Source organism: Culex pipiens, chromosome 3 (assembly GCF_016801865.2).
Source record: "Culex pipiens pallens isolate TS chromosome 3, TS_CPP_V2, whole genome shotgun sequence".
Lineage (NCBI taxonomy): Eukaryota > Metazoa > Arthropoda > Insecta > Diptera > Culicidae > Culex > Culex pipiens.
The window spans coordinates 47865971-47884178 of NC_068939.1; the positions used below are offsets into that span (position 1 = coordinate 47865971).

The 18208-nt window shown below is 38.3% G+C and overlaps 2 protein-coding genes and 1 pseudogene across 6 annotated transcripts in view; 1 reads left to right on the top strand and 2 right to left on the bottom strand.

Annotated features, from left to right (window-relative positions):
* LOC120412593 (uncharacterized) overlaps window positions 1-12287 on the bottom strand; it is a 36421-nt gene extending 24134 nt beyond the window's left edge. Inside the window, exons 1-2 of one of the 5 annotated variants that reach the window (XM_039573126.2) lie at window positions 12155-12287; window positions 9008-9097 (exon numbers count right to left, since the gene is read on the bottom strand). The gene's annotated coding sequence lies outside the window, so the exon portion shown is untranslated. The other 4 variants (XM_039573124.2, XM_052709494.1, XM_039573125.2 and 1 more) reach the window with 4 other exon arrangements.
* On the bottom strand, window positions 13-16058 carry LOC120412574 (DNA replication licensing factor Mcm7-like; annotated as a pseudogene).
* Window positions 16059-16392: 334 nt separating this feature from the next.
* LOC120412612 (alcohol dehydrogenase 1-like) lies at window positions 16393-17584 on the top strand. The gene is made up of 5 exons (XM_039573161.2): window positions 16393-16546; window positions 16607-16843; window positions 16901-17074; window positions 17135-17295; window positions 17364-17584. Exons 1-5 carry the CDS (start codon window positions 16403-16405, stop codon window positions 17479-17481), a joined length of 834 nt encoding a protein of 277 aa, XP_039429095.1. The 5' UTR covers window positions 16393-16402; the 3' UTR covers window positions 17482-17584.
* The last annotated feature ends 624 nt before the right edge of the window (window positions 17585-18208 follow it).

An 18208-nucleotide genomic window follows, 5' to 3' on the forward strand; every position in this document is an offset into this window, starting at 1 on the left:
CTTCTGCTCGGTTTAGTTCAGTTTGGTCTTGGACATTTGCAGCAGACGGAGGGCCTCCTGACGGAGCCGGACAAGGGCGGTCGAGAGGCGTAAAATTCCCAGCAAGTTTCGGGCCGATGTACCGGCGGCTTTCTGTAGCTGTGGGCGAGGGTGATGTGTTTGGCCAGACGAAGATCGTTGTCGCGGCCGAGAAGGTCGAAACGGGAAAGCAGGGCGGCTGGCAGTTGGACGTTCTGCTTGATGATGCGACGTGGGTTCTAACGGTGGGACGCCGGATTGGCAACGGCAAGGATCGACACACCATGACCTAGCCCAATATCTGCGACTTGGCCACACCTAGATCGCCCATCAGGCAGATGTTAAAGTTGCCACGAATTTACATGCCGTTCGGACTGCGATCGACTCCACCATCCAGCAACAAAAGCAGCGCCTCTTTCATGTTCAAATGGCCGTAAATCTCCGGCAATTCGCGTGTAAAGTACCTTGGCCAATTTGACCAACACGTCCGGAGTCAGTTTGTTGCTTGTCTCGCCATCCGCGGAGTTGTTCAGACAGACGATCCGGTGCGCTTCCAGGAAAGTCTTCTTCTCTCAGGTTAGAAAACAATGGCCTTGAAACCACTTTGATGAATCGGCAAAAAAAAATCCGCTAGTAACGACGTGATCTCCGGGTCGATCACCGTGACACGTAACGGTCACCGAGCGCGGAATGTGTCCCACGGGAACCTGATCGCTGTGCTCCTGGATCTTTATCTCTTTGAAATTCATAACCTTCGCGTCTTCAGGTACAAACGGTGCCCGGATTTGTGCACCCGGCAATCCTCCGCAGGACAATTGATCGTTGGCAAGAAGCTCATCCATCTCACCTTTTTGTACATATCGGCATCACAAAGGTCAAACGTATAACTGGCCACCGGCATCATGGGCCTCACCTCGAAGCGACGGGTAACGATTCTTCGAACCGTGACCAACTTGTCGATGCTCTCCGGCTTTACCCTAGGATCGAAACCGCCTTTGACACGTTCGGTGCTTGAAGTAAACTTTGTAAAGATTGGCCAGCTCGACCGGGATCGTGTTCCGCGCATCATCTCCTCCTTGCCGGTAACACTGCCATCCTGACTTGGGTCATTTCCACCGTTGGTCAGCGGAGCTTTCACACTGGAGACACCGGACGCATCTCCCCTGTTACCGTTTCGAAGTCCCGGAGTACGGCCACCGCATGTCGAGGGGGTTCTCGGAGGATTGGTTCACCACGAGAAAGTCTTCCGCCACGACAATCTACTGGTGGAGACGATAGTCGAAAATTTCTTCATTTAATGAAGGTGGCCGCTATGGTGGCTGGATTGCTGGTTAAAACTCCTTCACCCAGCTCGTCACTGGCTCGTCCTCTTCCACCAATAAATTCGACTAGGTCCACTTCCGGGTGCCTCGTTGGGATGGTTGGGATATATCCGCAGGGACCTTTGCTTGCCGCAAGCGACGACAGAACGAACACGTGTATAAAAACATTGGATGAAAATATTTTGTTTTGTTTTGCTGTGTTGGCGTTTACACGCTAATCTGGAAAAACTCATATAATAGAGAAAAACATTCATCATTCCAATTATTCTGGAATTAAACTGGAATGATTCCAGAATGATCGAGTGTCAACCCCCTTGTGTACACCGATAATGGCGCGATATCGCTTATCGCTACAAACGGAACTTTGCAATCAATTGTTTTGTGGCAGTGCTGCCAGGATGAAAAATTGGCAGCACTGAAACAATCCGGTCACTCGATTTGGATTAAAAATAAAGCGCGGAGCAGTGGCTGGCCTAGCATTGTGTAACGCACATCCGTCCGAAAATAACAAAAAGCACTGAATAAAAAAAAGAGCAAATGAATAATGCATAATATAAGATGAACCACCACCAACAGGGGGACTCGCAGTAGAGTACCTGTTGTACGCGAAAAGAGTGCTATTTGATACAGAGGTGGGTGTGGATGAAAATGATTTGCAATTTTAGTTTTTCGCAACTCGTAACGTCGGCAATTTGTCAGTGAGAGGCTCACCCTCGGTTGGTGATAAGACACTCTTGGTAGCTAAAAAGTGCGGTGATCGATACTCGAAACTAAAACTGGAAGTCGGACCATTGGTGGGGTTCAAAAATTGATGAGCCCAACTAAAATGTAGTTTACTGAATACGTTTGAAAATGTTAAAGCAGATTTCCAAACTCAAAGATTTAATTGATAAAAGCGACTTTAAAGTTGACCCACTAAATCCTCTACTAATTTTATGCAACTTATGTTTAAAACAATGAGCTTCAATGCCCTGTGTTATGCTCTAATGTTTATATTTTAAATACATTTATTTGTTCTTTTTTTCCTGGCTACTATCGTTGAAAAAAAATGAAGTTGACTTTATAGCTGTCGGCCACCATTGCTAGTACCAACCACTAGTGTCTTCCTTTTTATCTACAACGACTTCGCCGCCCTGGGCTCCTAAGTGTATGAAAGTATGGCACGGAGCGACGGCGCCGAATACCCATATTTACACAAAGAATTTGAGAGCGCCCGCCGCAGGATTTGAACCAGCGACCTCTGGATTGTGAGTTCAGTGCGCGGTTCGATTGATCCACACGGGCGGGACGATTATCAGAAGGCCTTGGAAAAATTTCACTTCGGGTAATCTAATAAAAAAAAATACTTTTTTCGTTGGCTAATTTTTGATTGCCGAGCTTAAGTATAACCCATAATCTGCTCTAAAGTGATTTAAATCCAAGATGGCGGCCAAAAAAATGGTGACGAAATATTGAAAACTATTCAAATTTTACTAAAATGTGGTCACATAACTTAAATTTGTTGTTAAAATAAAAAAAATAAAAAGAAATGCGAAATGATTGTCCTAAGTCCCATACAAACCTTCGGATAATCAAAACTTCCGATATTCGAGTCTTGATTGTATTTTGAAAATTAAAGAATTCTTGTTTGTGATGCAATTTGAGATAAAAAGATGTAGGTGGTAATGTTTCACATGACTAATTTGACAAAGAACTTTGCAAAAAGCTCTAAAAAATGTTATTTGAGATTTCATTAAATTGTTGGGTGTTAAGAGTGAATTTTTCACCAGTTTATCACAGGTTGTATCGGGCTTTGAAGTATAAAACATCTAAAAATTGCTCGCATTTTCGTGAAACTTCATCAATTCCAATTTAAAGTTGCATCCGAAAGATCTTTTGGAGCTTTTCAAAATGTGCCATAAAGAGTTGAATAGGTTTGAAGTTTTCTCATAGAAAATAATTAAATAATACGTTAAAAAAAAGTTAGATTTTGCTTACCCTATGATTAATACGTCAAATGCTGTATCAAGTAGGCGAAAACCCGTTTCACCCCTAAACGGACAAATTGTTAAAACATATTTTAATTGACACTAAATGGCATTTTTCCAATAAAAATTTATAACTATTTAAAAGGATTCCGAATATGTCAAAATTTAGGCCATAAAGTGCCGTCTTGTTGGCCTTCAAAAGATCTTTCAAACGCAATTAGGAGAAAAGGAATTGATGAAGTTAGAGAAATTAGAGCAATTATGATTTTTTAATGTTTTTTTGACCTCAGATTACAATGCCCGTTTTACCCAACTTTCTTTCGTCGTAGAGGGCTCATATTTGGCATGAGTTCAGTTCATGTATTGACCAACAAACGCTGAAATTTTCAACCAAATCGATGTGGATACGATTTTCAAAAAAGTCAAAAAAAATTGGTTCAGAAGAGAGTAACGTTTCGAGAACATTTAGAGAAAAAATGGCAAAAAAAAGGATCTTGAGAAATCTATACATAAACTTACATTTGTTAAGTTTCTGATTTTGAGCTGATTTATATACAACAAAGTGTACCGTAATCTGAGGTGAATCGGGACTACAGTCTGAATAGGGACAGCAGTTTTTAGAGTACTTAAAGCTTTTAAATTTGGAAATGGATGTACACATTTTGTTGGCCTGAGTCTGTTCTAACCGAAACCAACCAGAAAAATCAAAATATTGTGCTCCAACATGGTTAAAACTGCTGTCCCAATTCGCCCCATGTGTCCCGATTGACCCCAGTTTACGGTACCTATGACAGTGGGTGGACCCAAATCTCTATCAGAATTGAAACTTACGTCAGAATTCTACTAAAACTGCCTTTGATAATTTGATTATATTTGTCGGTGCTAGCAACCAGCTACGTTTGTTACTAACGCTATTCACGTAAATGTATACCTGTGTATAAGAACTTTGCCCGAACACCCTTCAATGCCAGTTCTCATCAACTTCACTTTTTGCATACACCTTCTACACGTAAATCCCATTAGACTTAGATTTCCGCAGTGAAGGTCGTGTGCCTCCCCTTCCCACCTGTTGCTTGACTCTTCTTTTGCCTTAAGCTTCCACACGTGTTGCTGCTTACAAACGGTTTGGAAAATCTACCGCCCACGCAACAATTACTAAAATTTCCACAGCAGGCAGCTAGCAGTATTGGAAGTATGTGTTTATCCGAGGGAAATATCATTGCGCTTTCTTCCAATTTACGCATTTGAAGCGTGGCCGTGCGAAACAAGCTTCAAATTTTAAACTCCAAACAAATTGCCACTTGGGCATTGTTTAGAGAGGGGCAATTTGATACTTGTTGGACAAAAAATGGTTTTGATTCTCTATCCTGTTTTTGGACAGATCATTCAATACATTTCTTGCAAAATAATTAAATCCAAAGTCCAAAGTCAGAGACCGATGTCGAGGGCAAAATGTTGAACAACAATCGAACTCACTCCTGAAATCATGCAGAGAAATGCACTTTTAGGCGATGAGAAAAAGGGTATCCATCAGATTTTTCGGATTTCCCACTGGGGTGGGTTCGGTTTCGAGATTGTTTATATCCAATTATCAACAGTTGGTTGCACTGCTGCCCATGAAATTTGTACACGAAACAATGTATAATTTAGTTTGAAGTTTAAATGTAATTTAAACTTGTAAAAAAACTTATGGACCGGCTCGTGGCTTAATGGCTACGGCTCCCGCCTCATAAGCGGAAGGTTCCGGGTTCGATTCCCGACCGGTCTCCTTGAAATTATTCGACTATAATTGAACTTTGAATATGAACAAAAAAAAAACGCATGGAATCAGGTGGGATTCGAACTCACACCTTTGGATTGGTAGTCAGATGCTCTAGCCACTCGGCCACCGAGGGGTTGACACCTCTTGAGTGAATTAATCTGTAGTGGTAAAATAATGTCACAAGGTCATTTACTATATAATACAACAATCCCTTTCCCAACGATTCCCCTACACACACCACACACCATATTCTATAAATAACTCGAAGTGGTTGGTACGGTATGTCCCCACTTCTTCTTCTTCCCCTGATGATTCCATGAAATGTGGGTTCCGTTCATAGAATCTGTCTCTTGCGGTTAATGCAACGCAGTAAGCCGGGCCGCTTTAGTGAGTGTAATACATTTCGGGGGTTCTCGAAAGTACTGCAATCATTAATAATGACAAGAAAGAACTTGAGGCGTAATCTAACCATAAGTTCTTCCCGGATGCTTTCTTCGGACTGGCTGCGCTTGTGTTCGATTAGATTAGATTAGATTAGAATTTAAACTTGTAAAAAAACTTATGACCTAAAAAACAGAAACCTCGCCTAAAAATCAAACACAATCATTTCATACAATACAATACGGCACGGAGCAAGACAAATCTACACGATATCATCAAAATGAATCTCCAAAAATTTAAATTTTTGGGCCGTACCTAATGGTTTGGGTAGTAGGGCGGAGGCCCCAAGTACCACCTGGTCTTTCCTAATTTACGTAACTTCACCCAGTCTTTTTTTTTCCTTCCACAAATTTCATGAATGAAGTGGAAATCCAACAAAAAAACACCACCGTGGATGCTCCCCAACCGATTAATGCAATATGGCGCCAACCGGGGTTGTTGTTTTCCGTTTTTGATGAAAGTACAAACTCTTCACCTCGATTCATCATCTTCGTCCAACAACCAGCTGTGCCGTTGGTGGGCAGTGGTCCTCAATTACGTGTGCAAGTTGGAAATGCATGCACAGATTGCCGTGTAAATCTCACTTTTCGACGGCGACCACCGTGGACGAAAGTGACTTCACTTTCTTTTGATTTCGTGGCACCCACCGCCAGAGCAATATACCCGAAAGAAGATGGCTCTCAAGCCTCGCGTGATGAAGTACACTTTGTTTGGAAGCTGAATGGGGATGGTGCCCAAAGGGACCAGAAGTTCCCAGCCTCGGCTGATTTGAATACTCTTGTTACAGTTAGCCTGTTCTTTTTTATTTTTTTGAAAAAATATATTTGCTTCTCTTAACTTGGAAACCATTATATCTGGAGCAAAAAGGTAGAAATAGGCAAACTATTGTTTTACATTTTGTATTTTGTTAAAATGCTTAAGTTAGTTAAAAAAAAGCTTATGCTAGTTCCACAAAAAGCAACATTCTTAAAAATCTTTCTTAAAATGTGGCAACTTTGAGCCACAGAAAACTATGGATAAACAAATTTCATAGAGATGAATTTTGGAAAAAAAAATTATGAATTATCAAATTTTCAATTTTAAAATGCAAATTTATTATTAAATTTTCCAATCTCTTAAAAAATATGTATTTTCAAAATTGCAAATTCAAGCATAACATTTTAAAAGGGTAAAAATTTATGTTAGGTTGTTGACATCAAGATAACCAAATCAAGAAAAAATAAAGTACCACAAATCAAGAAGAAAAATCAAGAAAAAATAAAGTACCAGTAGATAACCAAATTAAGGAATAATAAATTAAATTAAATGTAAAGGAGCAATTACACTATGGCAAACAAACAAACGAACTCACTCTTTAAGTGTTTGACAGTTTTCCAATCCCGCAAACTTACCAACAAGGTAAAATGTATGCAAGTCAACAAACAAAGCAGGCAGACACGAAAACACTAGTTTTTTGTTTGTTTGCCGTAGTGTAATTGCTCCTTTACTGTGGTCTTTTCAGCGAGATAATTACATTATTTCAATCAAAACAATGTAAAAGGGCCAATGCCGATGCGTAAACAAAGAGTCTATCCTGCTCACGACAGTTGATATTTACATTAGGAACGAGCAGGATAAACTCTTTGTTTACACTTTATATTGTTTTATTGGTTTTTTATATTTTTTTGTATCTCTCACTTGCAACAAAATTACTTTTTTCAACTATGTTTTAGGGTGTTTCATCCAAACAAAAAAAATCTCAGAATCAGGCAAACCGAGGTTCCCCTAGTAGAGGATACCCATAGGGACTCTCATGCCAAATATCAGCCCATTTGGTTGAGAATTGGCCTGTCCCCAGCGGTTCAAAGTTTACATGTAAATTACTATGGGATTTTTATGCTTTTCGTTCAATTGTTCCAACAGGTCTGGGGACAACATGGATTCGCTCGGAATAAAGACAGGTGTGTAGGGGATGGTCCAATGAACGAATTCCCGAAGTAATTAGAGTTGTCCATTCTGTCCCCAAGGTGCGCATTGGATCGACGTCCGGTGTCTCCAGAATCAACGATTCACCCTTCAAATGTACGCATTGTCCTTAGTATGCTATGACAGCTAGCTGAAAATAACGACGCCGTACATTTGAAGGGTGAATCGTTGATTCTGGAGACACCGGACGTCGATCCAATGCGCACCTTGGGGACAGAATGGACAACTCTCATTACTTCTGGAATTCGTTCATTGGACCATCCCCTACACACCTGTCTTTATTCCGAGCGAATCCATGTTGTCCCCAGACCTGTTGGAACAATTGAACGAAAAGCATAAAAATCCCATAGTAATTTACATGTAAACTTTGAACCGCTGGGGACAGGCCAATTCTCAACCAAATGGGCTGATATTTGGCATGAGAGTCTCTATGGGTATCCTCTACTAGTGGAACCTCGGTTTGCCTGATTCTGAGAACTTTTTTGTTTGGATGAAACACCCTATTGTTTACACAATAATGAAATAATTTTTCAAATTTACTACAGTTTTTTTTATTCATTTTTCATTCAAATTAGCTCACCTTTGATATTTTGAACATCTACAACAAAGGTAGGACATATATCTGTAATCATGCCCGAAGAAATTTAACTGAAAACAAATTATGAATTATGTGATTTATTTAAACAAAATATAATTCAGACAAATCAGAAACTGTAATAATTCAATATTAAAAAGTTACCTTGAAACTGAAATAACATGAATTTTAATGGATTCCTGTTTTCTTTAGCAACACGTGCATGAAGGTGTACAAGGTTGCCGAATGAGAAGCTAACACTAGACCTTTCAATTAAAGCTACTTATAGCGAAGAACACACATTTTATCAAGACATTTGCCAATGGCAATCAAGGGACTGATAAGGCATAAAATCAAACTCATGTACCATTCTCTGTTTGAAGAGGCTGATAAAAAAATACAAGATTGAGAGCTTTAAATTGATTTTTTCACATAATGCCTTGTAAATTTGTAGAATATCCATCATGATTTAACATGGATAAAAAATAAAAATATTATCAAGAACCAACGGTTTAAAAAAACAGAGCCTACTTCTCAGTGCACGGCCAAGTAAATCGGAACAACGTGCCAACCTGGCATAAAAGACAGCCGGTGCTGCCCTTTGTGGCAACGTGTGCTCTGCTGATAAGATAACAAAATATCAGACATTTTATACACCTACATTTACCTGCAATTTAGGTTCGCCATTCAGCAAATGAGAATGAATCATGGTGATTGTTTTGTTTCATTTCATTATTTTTGCACTTGTTTGTTGAATTAGGTCACTTTTTCATAATAAACTTGTAAACTTAAATCTATGGACGATATTTAATCTCTTTTCACTATAATTTAACTTAATCAGTATAGAAAAGGGAAAATTTATTGACCAGCTGAGTCAAAATTTATCGCAATGCATTCAATCCTTTTTAGAAACTGCCCATATGTTCCACGCTCAAAAGGTAACAAACGTCTTACTCACCTTTTTCGTGACACAATGGTCCGGAACGTCGATTTTATTCGCAAGCTATTATCGCGCCATCAACCTCGCGTACAAAGCGGCTATAAAAACCTAAAACGAAGCCGGACAAGAAACCATATTCAACATCAACCAGATGGGCATTTGAGTTTGGAACGCGATTAACAAGTACTCCAGTTCGCTTTAGCCGTGAATCACTCTGTTTAGATCCATGTCCGGCCAACAACGCGCCACTTTTTCGCACTTCACTGACAGCCAATTAGCCGAATCCGCCGAGCCAAAACGCGACTGGTGAATGCTTTCTGTTATTAAAAATTTGTTTATACTTGGGTTCACACACTCACTCACTCACATTAGCTCGTAATCACTCACTAAATATAGTTATAATCCCCTTGTTGAGCGTGTTTACGGACCAAAACTCAGCAGTGTTCATCTAATTAGACAAATTAGCGAGGGACGCAATCGATCGATCAGTTTTTAGCACCCTCGACGCACCGAGATCGAATCCCGCATGCGACAAAAGAATAACACTGAAAAAAAAACTAAATTACCAATCAGCAGTGCACCCAACCAGCTGTTTGACGGGCAGAAATGGAACTAAAACGAACCAAATTGGCTGGCCGAGAGCAGTTGAACAACGCGCAAAAAAATTGAAGAGAGTGAGAGAGAGTCGCGCGGTGGTGAATCCTTATCAATTTTGTTTTCAAATGTAATTTCCAGACGCGCTAGTGTGAGAAGTGATGTGCATTTTGAAACGGAAACGGCGCAGTCGGTTGAGGGTTTCGTAAGGTGGTTAAAAATTATTAATGTGTCAGTTATTACATATTTAAGGTTATAATTACATTTTTTGTGCTAAATTGCTGCTTAATGTTTTCAGCTTAATGAATGTTAATTTAAATTAATTAAAATAAATGAAGTTTTTCATACTGTGAAAAACCTATCATCTTTATTAATAAGTAACTTTTTTTCCTGGGTCCAAGATTTATGAATTGCAATTTTTTGTTAAAATTCATTAACAAAAATTTCAACTAGTTTTTATTTCATTGAAAACAAAAAAATCATAAAAAAATATCCAAAAAAGTGTTTTCTCACCTTCACGTACTCGTATAAATGCGCGCGAGCGCGCGTCTGTGTTTTGCGCACATAGAAAAAAAAGTAATCCGATGCGCGTAAAAGTCCTCCTGGATGTTACATAAATTTAGCATTATTTCATGAAATTTTCAGTAATTTTACACCCAGAAATATGTAGCTCATCAGAATGGGAACTCTGCTTGACGGCTTTCAGGCGATTATCATTTCAAAACTTTATTGATGTAATAACCGAGCAGGGTAAGGCGCCGGTCGGTTCTGTTGGTGCCTGGTTTGAATCCCGTCGGTTGCAGTTTTTTTTATGTAGAAAAACATGAAATGCGGGGTGCAATATTAAGTGTCTTTTCTCACAAATGTTTGTGTCGTGTTTTTTTTCTTCAAAATTTCAATGTTATTTTAAGTGCAATCAGCTGAAAACAATTTTAAGTACAATTTTTAACATGTTTGAGTCAGTTCAAAAATATTTTGAGGTTTTGTGAATTTTCGTTGTGAAGGCAACGCAAAAAGGTTATTCTCCGCAAAAAAAAAATTTTTTTCTTTAAAACGAAATTTTCTCCTTCTCTCGTTTACAAACTTCCAAATTTTAATGGAAATAAAAGCCTTATCAAATGAAAACACTAGTAAATGCATTTTTCTGCGATAATAATATTTCAAAATTAATGGGTATATTTAGAGTTTTGTGAAATTCCGATGAACAATACAGTGAAAAAATAAATTTCAGTGAAAAAATATCTTTAGTAATTACAGTGAAATCTCTCTTTGTCGATATTTGTGGGACCACCGAGAGCAAGTAAGTATCTAATTAATGAACAAAAAATCAAAGCCTGCTATGGAATTGCAAGGGACTGAAAAATTCATCGATACATGAAGGTTTATTGAGGAATCGATGATCGAAAACTAGAGAGTCGACTGTACAGTCCAGACTCGATTATCCGAAGGCCATAGCAAATTTTCACTTCGGTTAATCGAATCTTAAAAACAATTTTTTTTCGTTGTCTTATTTTTGATTGTCGAGCTTAAGTATTACCCCTAAACTACTCTTAAGTGATTTAGAATTTCTAAATCCATGATTTCAGCCAAAATGGCGGTGATTAAATATTGAAAAAATACATTTTTTAATTTAATAGGCAATCAACCATTCAAATTTGATTAAAATCGGGTCGCAGAACTCGAATTTGATGTTAAAGGTAAGTAAAAGTAAATCTTTCCCTGTTCCTGAGGGGAACACCCTTGAAGAGTATCGGGGCCGGCATTTACAAAGCGGATTCAGTGGCAATTTCATTCTCAACTTAATGTTAACATGTTAAGGTTAATGTTAACATTCCATAGGTCGCCTCCCTAAGGTGTTGTGATAAGGTCCAGTTTGTGACGATACACTACCTTCCCTTTACTAAGCAATCGAATCCAGAAGAGAAACGATCACCAGTTGTGTTGGTCCGAGCCGGGATTTGAACCCCGATCTGCCGCTTACTAGGCGGGAGCGTTACCACTAGGCTACGTGGCTCGGTAAGAAAACAAAATAATACGATTTTTTACGTGATTTGATTATCCGAAGTCTCTTACAAACCTTCGGATATTCGAGGCTTCGGATAATCGAGTCTGGACTGTACTTAGATGGAACATGGAAATGGAATTTTGAGAGTTTATGTAAACATTTCCTGAGAAACTTTCGCATCTGCCATGGTAAACCATAAATTTTTCTCTAAAAATTAATCATGAAAAAAGAACACAGTATTCAAGAAGGAAAAGATGTTTTTTGTTTTGCTATGGATACAAAGTTTAACTTCTTCTGTAAATATTGTCTTTTTTGTGATTAAAAAAAATGGGATTTCGAAAAAAAGAATGAATAAATATATCCGTTCACAATTATTATTGCATTTGAAGCCACCTCGTTACAACACCGCTTAGTAATTCGCGTTGATAATTATGTGTTGATACACAAACCCTAGCTAGTAGTGCCGTCGCGACGCTACACCTCAGAGAACGGTCACAAAACAACAATAAAGCACTGTCAACCACACGTCCAACGACGCAATCTACTGTGCACTACACACTACTCACATGTTCGGGCAAGATTACATCAACGTACACTCACAAAACACGCAAAGCCTACTACGGACGACACCCGTCGGGGGAAAAAAAAACTAGCCACTTCCGGCAGCACTAGGAGCACTTCAAAGAGATTTGGCGGCAATTGCATCCGACACCCACACGCGCACTGTTTGCACTGTTTGGGCCCCAAAATCAAACTGGCCACCGGCGGCGGCGGAGACCAAACAGAGAAGCGTCGCCGCACTCACTGAGTATAGGAGTAGAGAGCAAAAAGAGAGGGAGAGCGTCGAGCGCTCTAAGCGCACTTAGTAGGCTTGGTACGCGTAAAGCAACGCAACAACGACGTGCGCGCGGGCCAACTTCTAGGCAAGTTGAGGCTAAAATGTAAAAAAGGGGTCGATTTGCGAACGAATGTAAGCAAAAGGTAAAATTTATATAAACAAACCGTTGAAAGGTGGCAAAAAAAACTAGCTACAAATTCACCTGCCCTGACTTTGACGGTGGCCACGTGAAATGTGCGGAGGGAAGTACAACCCCTCGGCGCGCGTGAGTTGCCATTTCCCATTAGAAGAGGGCACACCGCTGCAGTGTAGTCATTGGGAACATCATCATAATCGGACAGTGCACTGGTGTGTTTTGTTTGGGGTAATTTGGGGAAAATGGAGTTTTATTTATGTCATTTGCTGCTCACTGAACAAAAAAAAACATACAATATTAGTGTAGCCAAAAATATCCGCATTTTTAAGCAGCATGATACCCACACGTTTTTTTTCTAATGTTGGTACCACTGCGTGATTTTGACATTTCGGGCGTGCATCATAAATAACATCATCTTCGCTTAAAAATCTGGATACTGATATACTTCTATATAGAAATTGGTGTTCAAAACTGGTAAAAATCATTTTAACCTCGAGCTTTTGTAGGTACAGTCCAGACTCGCTTATCTGAAGCATCGATTATTCTAAGTTTGGATTATCCGAAGTTTGATTATCCGAAGGTTTGTGTGGGACTTCGGATAAACGAATCATGAAAAAAATCGTATTTTTTTATTTTCTTATTTTTACATCAAATTTTCAGTTTTACGACCCGATTTTAGTCAAATTTGAATGGTTGATTGCCTATTTAATTAAATACTGCAATTTTTCAATATTTGAAAATCGCCATTTTTGGCTGACATCTTGGATTTAAAAAGTTATAAATCACTTTAAAGTAGTTTAGGGGTCATACTGAAACTCGATATTCAAAAATAAATCAACATCATAATTTTTGTGTACAACAATTACCAAACTGCTCCCAAGCTTAACTCACGCGATCACGAACCAAAAGCCGCGTCCGAATCGGTTCGAAGCACTGCTCTCCCGTTCGCTCAACAGAGAAAAAAAAAACGTTGCTTCTGACAGCGTTGATAGCTCGAAATCGTTCTCGCCCGTTCCACTGAGACCAGTCAGACGGCTAGCTAGTCAGTTAGTTAGTTATGTTAGTCAGTCAGACAGTCCGGTAAATTTAACATGAGGCCAGGGTTGAACTCGAGCTGAAAAAACGACATCAATGTAAAAACGAATAAAATATACAAAAATAGTTATATTTCCATAAATTGCTTGCTTCTTAATAAATTCTAAGCATTTTTTGTTTAAATTTGCAATACTTTTCCTTTACTTTACTGCTCCTCTTCCGTTTCATGCTCGGTGCACTTGCAATTTTGATATTCTTTTTTTTCGATTTCTCTTGAATGCGCGCTCTCCATCACTTTATTTAATTTCAAAATTTCAAACAGTCACTCTCGCTCTCACTCTCTCGTGCATCGTCACTTGATTCACTGGCTGAGTTATGATGATTGTGTGGAGAACAAGAGAAAACAAGCTACAAAATCAAGAATAACCCCGAGAAAACATAATATCTTTAACAAATTGATTCAACATGTTTTTTTTTACATAACCGCTACAGTCCAGACTTTCTGAAAAAAAAGAAATCATTCAAATTCATCTAAATGTATTAAACTGAGTAAAACTAATTTTCTTAAAAGAAATTAATATACAAAAATAATTCGCGTCAACGCCATTGAATATCAGCTTGAAAGTAAAGACATAAAAACGGTTAAAGTGAGTCATTTATGAAGGCAGTAGGGGACGAGATCAGACAAATAGGAAGTAAAAAAGTGAGCAAGAACGCAACGACGGCGAAAGTGCGAGGCTTCCTCATATGCAAATTAATTCAAATGAGTCAGAACATGTGGGTACGAAGTGCATGACCTGGTTTTGTTTGTTTTATGTTTTGTCAATGAAAGGAGAAGTTCAAAATTTAAGTATTGATAAAATATATCTTTTGCTTGTACAACAGTTCATACTAACAAGCTATCGTAACGAATAAAACAAAAGTTATGAAAAACAAAGATACATAAGTTGAAAAAAACACATTGACCATCAACTCCATTAACCTCAGAAGAAAATAAAACTTTTTCAATATTATTTGTTTGTCGTAATTATCTCAAACCTGTTTGAAAATAGTTACGCAGTAAAACCGCTTGATATTTCAAATTAAAATAAGAATTGAAAAAGAAAAATATTTTTATTTTTTAATTCCATCAGCTGGATTTTTTTTTGTTGAATTTGAAAATTGAGCAATCTATTTAAATGAATTGTACAAAATTAATTAAGTGTGCAATAAATTGAACGCAAATCAATCCAATATGTGTTGCAGCCATTCAGGCGCTTTGAGTTGAAAGCACACGCATGGTTGAGCGAATGCTTGAAATCTGTGAAATTTGAGTTTCTATAAGCAATGCATACACATATTTTTGTGCAATTTTGTTGTAAAACTGCTTACTTTTCGTGTAATTTTCGAATGTAAAAACGGCATATTTTTAACCGCCAAGAATAAAAGTACAGAAAAGCATCCATTTTAGTGCTGAAAATTTAAACTTTTCAGCACTTGTTTTGTAAAGTAGTGCTTTTCGATATTGGTTTAGAGTTATCTTGACAGCAAAAAACATTCAAACGGGCAAACAAACGTTTCTCTAAAACAGTCCATTTCAAATTGTGTTCTGTGGAATTGCATAAAAAATGCCATCTAGGGGAACAGCATCTAATTCCAGCGTGCCTCTAATGTTGGCAGGTCAGAACTTTGACATTCAATTAAAGCTAATCAAAAGCGTTTACAACTGAAATCTTGTGATAAATAGCTCAATGAGAAGTGAGCAAGCAAGTTTTTATCAAAAGTTTTGCAAAATTAGTTGTTTAAATAGTGAAAATCAGCAAATTGGATGGAGTTAGGAGCGCAACTTGTGCAACTTGTCGTTGGATAAACGTCCAAATCATGCTGAAAAACTCTTCTTTTTGCAACTTTCAATTCAATTCAATTCGGTTTATTTGTGAATAATCAAGTTACAATGAGTTCATTTAGGTACATAACAGAGTTTTGGAGTTCCTTTCAGCTGTGTGTTACATCGTAATTCAAACGAAAGTATTATTACTTATAAATATTAAATAGAAGGCAAGAGTAAGAAAAAGTTTTCAAAAAACTTACAGAAAGCTTTTTGCAACTTATTGCATAAACTACTATTAATTTAAATACAAAATTTGGCGTACATTTTAAAACAGTACAGACTCGTTTATCCAGAGCCTCGACTATCTGGGCTTGTGCATAAACATGTTTAATTTTTAAAATTAAGTGAATTGATTTCTTCGATTGGAATAGCTTTGGGGAGCCCGATTCTATCAGAGTGATGACATGTTATTGACATTGACTTTCAAAATATTCAACTGGGATACAATGAGTATAATCGAATTTTAGACTTCATTAATTAATGTTAATAAATGAAGAAATACATGTGCAGTTATGTATATTGTTAAAATTTCATCATTAATTCTGAAAATTATTAAAAAATAAAACTTACCATAGTTTCCAGTAGAATCATGATAGTATTTCATTTTGTGATTTTCGAAGATTACTTTTTTCCTGAAAATTTAAGTATTATAACAGCACAGCACCTTTTAGTTTTCTGCGAAAATCTGTGGAACCCGTGGAATAAAAGCATACGAAGTTACTAAAACATAGAATAAACCATTGTATCCAGACATCTACTGGACATCCATCGTAATGGAATCACTTTTGGCTACCTTAGCTAAATTGTGATACTAAGCATTAACATCATACAAATACAGCAAGTATCAAGTATCTGGAGCAACCATATCGTGTTTCACAACAAAATAGAACCATATCGAACAAGCCACTAACCTGGTTCGTCGACTTGATTCTACGATGCGATCTGGCAGTTCTAACATATATCTCAACGGGGACAGTTCTCAGAAAATGTCGTTGAAAGATAAAACTGCCGTACTACTGGGAGGACTTGGCGGAATCGGTTTTGAGATTGGAAAGCATCTTCTGAAAAATGGCATTTCGGTAATATTTCAAGTTATTCAAGTATGCAATTAATCAGTAACAGTTAAAATGCTTTTGTAGAAACTATTCCTGTTGGATATTTCGGCCAATTTCGACGGAGAAATGCGTGCCGAACTTCAAGCGTACAACATCGATAGTTCCATCTACTACCGCCAGTGCGACGTAACGGACAAGGACCGCCTTTCGGAGCTGCTGCGCCAAGAAGTGATGGGCAGGTTGCACTTTATCGATGTGTTCATCAACTCGGTGGGAATAATTGACGAGCAGGATCCGGATCGGGTGTTGGCAGTAAATTTGGTAAAAGTGTAATGAAATTTTAGGTTCTGGCAAATCAAGTCAAAATTCAAACTTCAGTTAGGAGCCATCAACAGTTCGCTCATTGCATTGGATTTGATGTCCATGGACAACGCTGGACTTGGTGGATACATCATCAACGTGGCTTCCGTAGCTGGACTTGAACCATTTCCTTACTGCTCGATCTACACAGCCTCGAAGCATGGCGTCGTGGGATTCACGAGAAGCTTAGGGGTAATACCCACCAAATTTTTGTTGGCATAGTTTCTAAACTAAATTCCTTTAAACCTCAAGATTGACACTGTCTTAGTCAAAACGGGAGTAAAATTCATCACGATATGTCCCGGGGCCACGGAAACGGCCCTGTTCCGGAAGCACAACATGGGCAACGTGTTTCTGTTGCCTTGGATGGAGGAAGCTGGTCTCCGGTTGATGAGACAAATTCCGATCCAAAGGTAAGAATGCTGTAAGCAGATGGCGTAAAGATCTTGGATTGTAAACGGGCTGTAACTCTCAATTTCAGTCCAAGTGTCGTTGGCGAGTGTGTCATACGAGCTCTGGTGGAAGGTGAAACCGGATCCGTGTGGGTTTGTACCGCGGGGAAAATCGAGCGAGTTACGATGCCGCTGAATTTGGAGTAGTAACAAAGTTGTTGGACGTGGAAATTCAAGTGATAACAATTTCGTTTCATATTTCATATTGTTAAGATGGGAATAAGTTGTGGAGAAAGGAAATTATATGTTTCATCTTTATCAAAAACAGTTGTTAACTCATTTACTTTAAAAGAATCTCCTTTTTTGTGTGTCGTCAACTGGGGCGAATTGAGACAACACTGTATAGATCACTTGAATGCTTGGAAAACATTTGTATAACCATGCACTATTTTTGTTGTTCTGTGTCTGTTCTATCTGGAACCAATCAATCAAAAATTGTGCAGTAACAAGGATGAAACAACTGTCCCAATTCGCCCCGATTCGCCCCAGATAACGGTATTTTTTTTTATCTGAGTTTGAAATATTTTTTTGGCGATTGACCGAATTGAGGTTATTACACTACTAATGGTCTTTCCACTGCCCATCAACGTTATAGTTAGGATTAAAAAAAAAAACATTTTTGTTGAGATCTTTCCTGCATAACTGTGTGAATGTGATTTTTAATAGTTTTACCTACCTAAATCAGAGTTGTTATAAGATAAAGGAGCTATTACACTACCGCAAACAAAAAAAAACAAACTCGCACTTTTTTGTGTTTCACAGTTTGCCTAACTCGCACACTTGTTTGCGGCAAACTAGAGCGTCCAATTTCCCGTTCCAGAAAAAAAAATCCCGGAAATTCCCAGGATTTCCCGGAAAAAAAATTTCCCGTTTC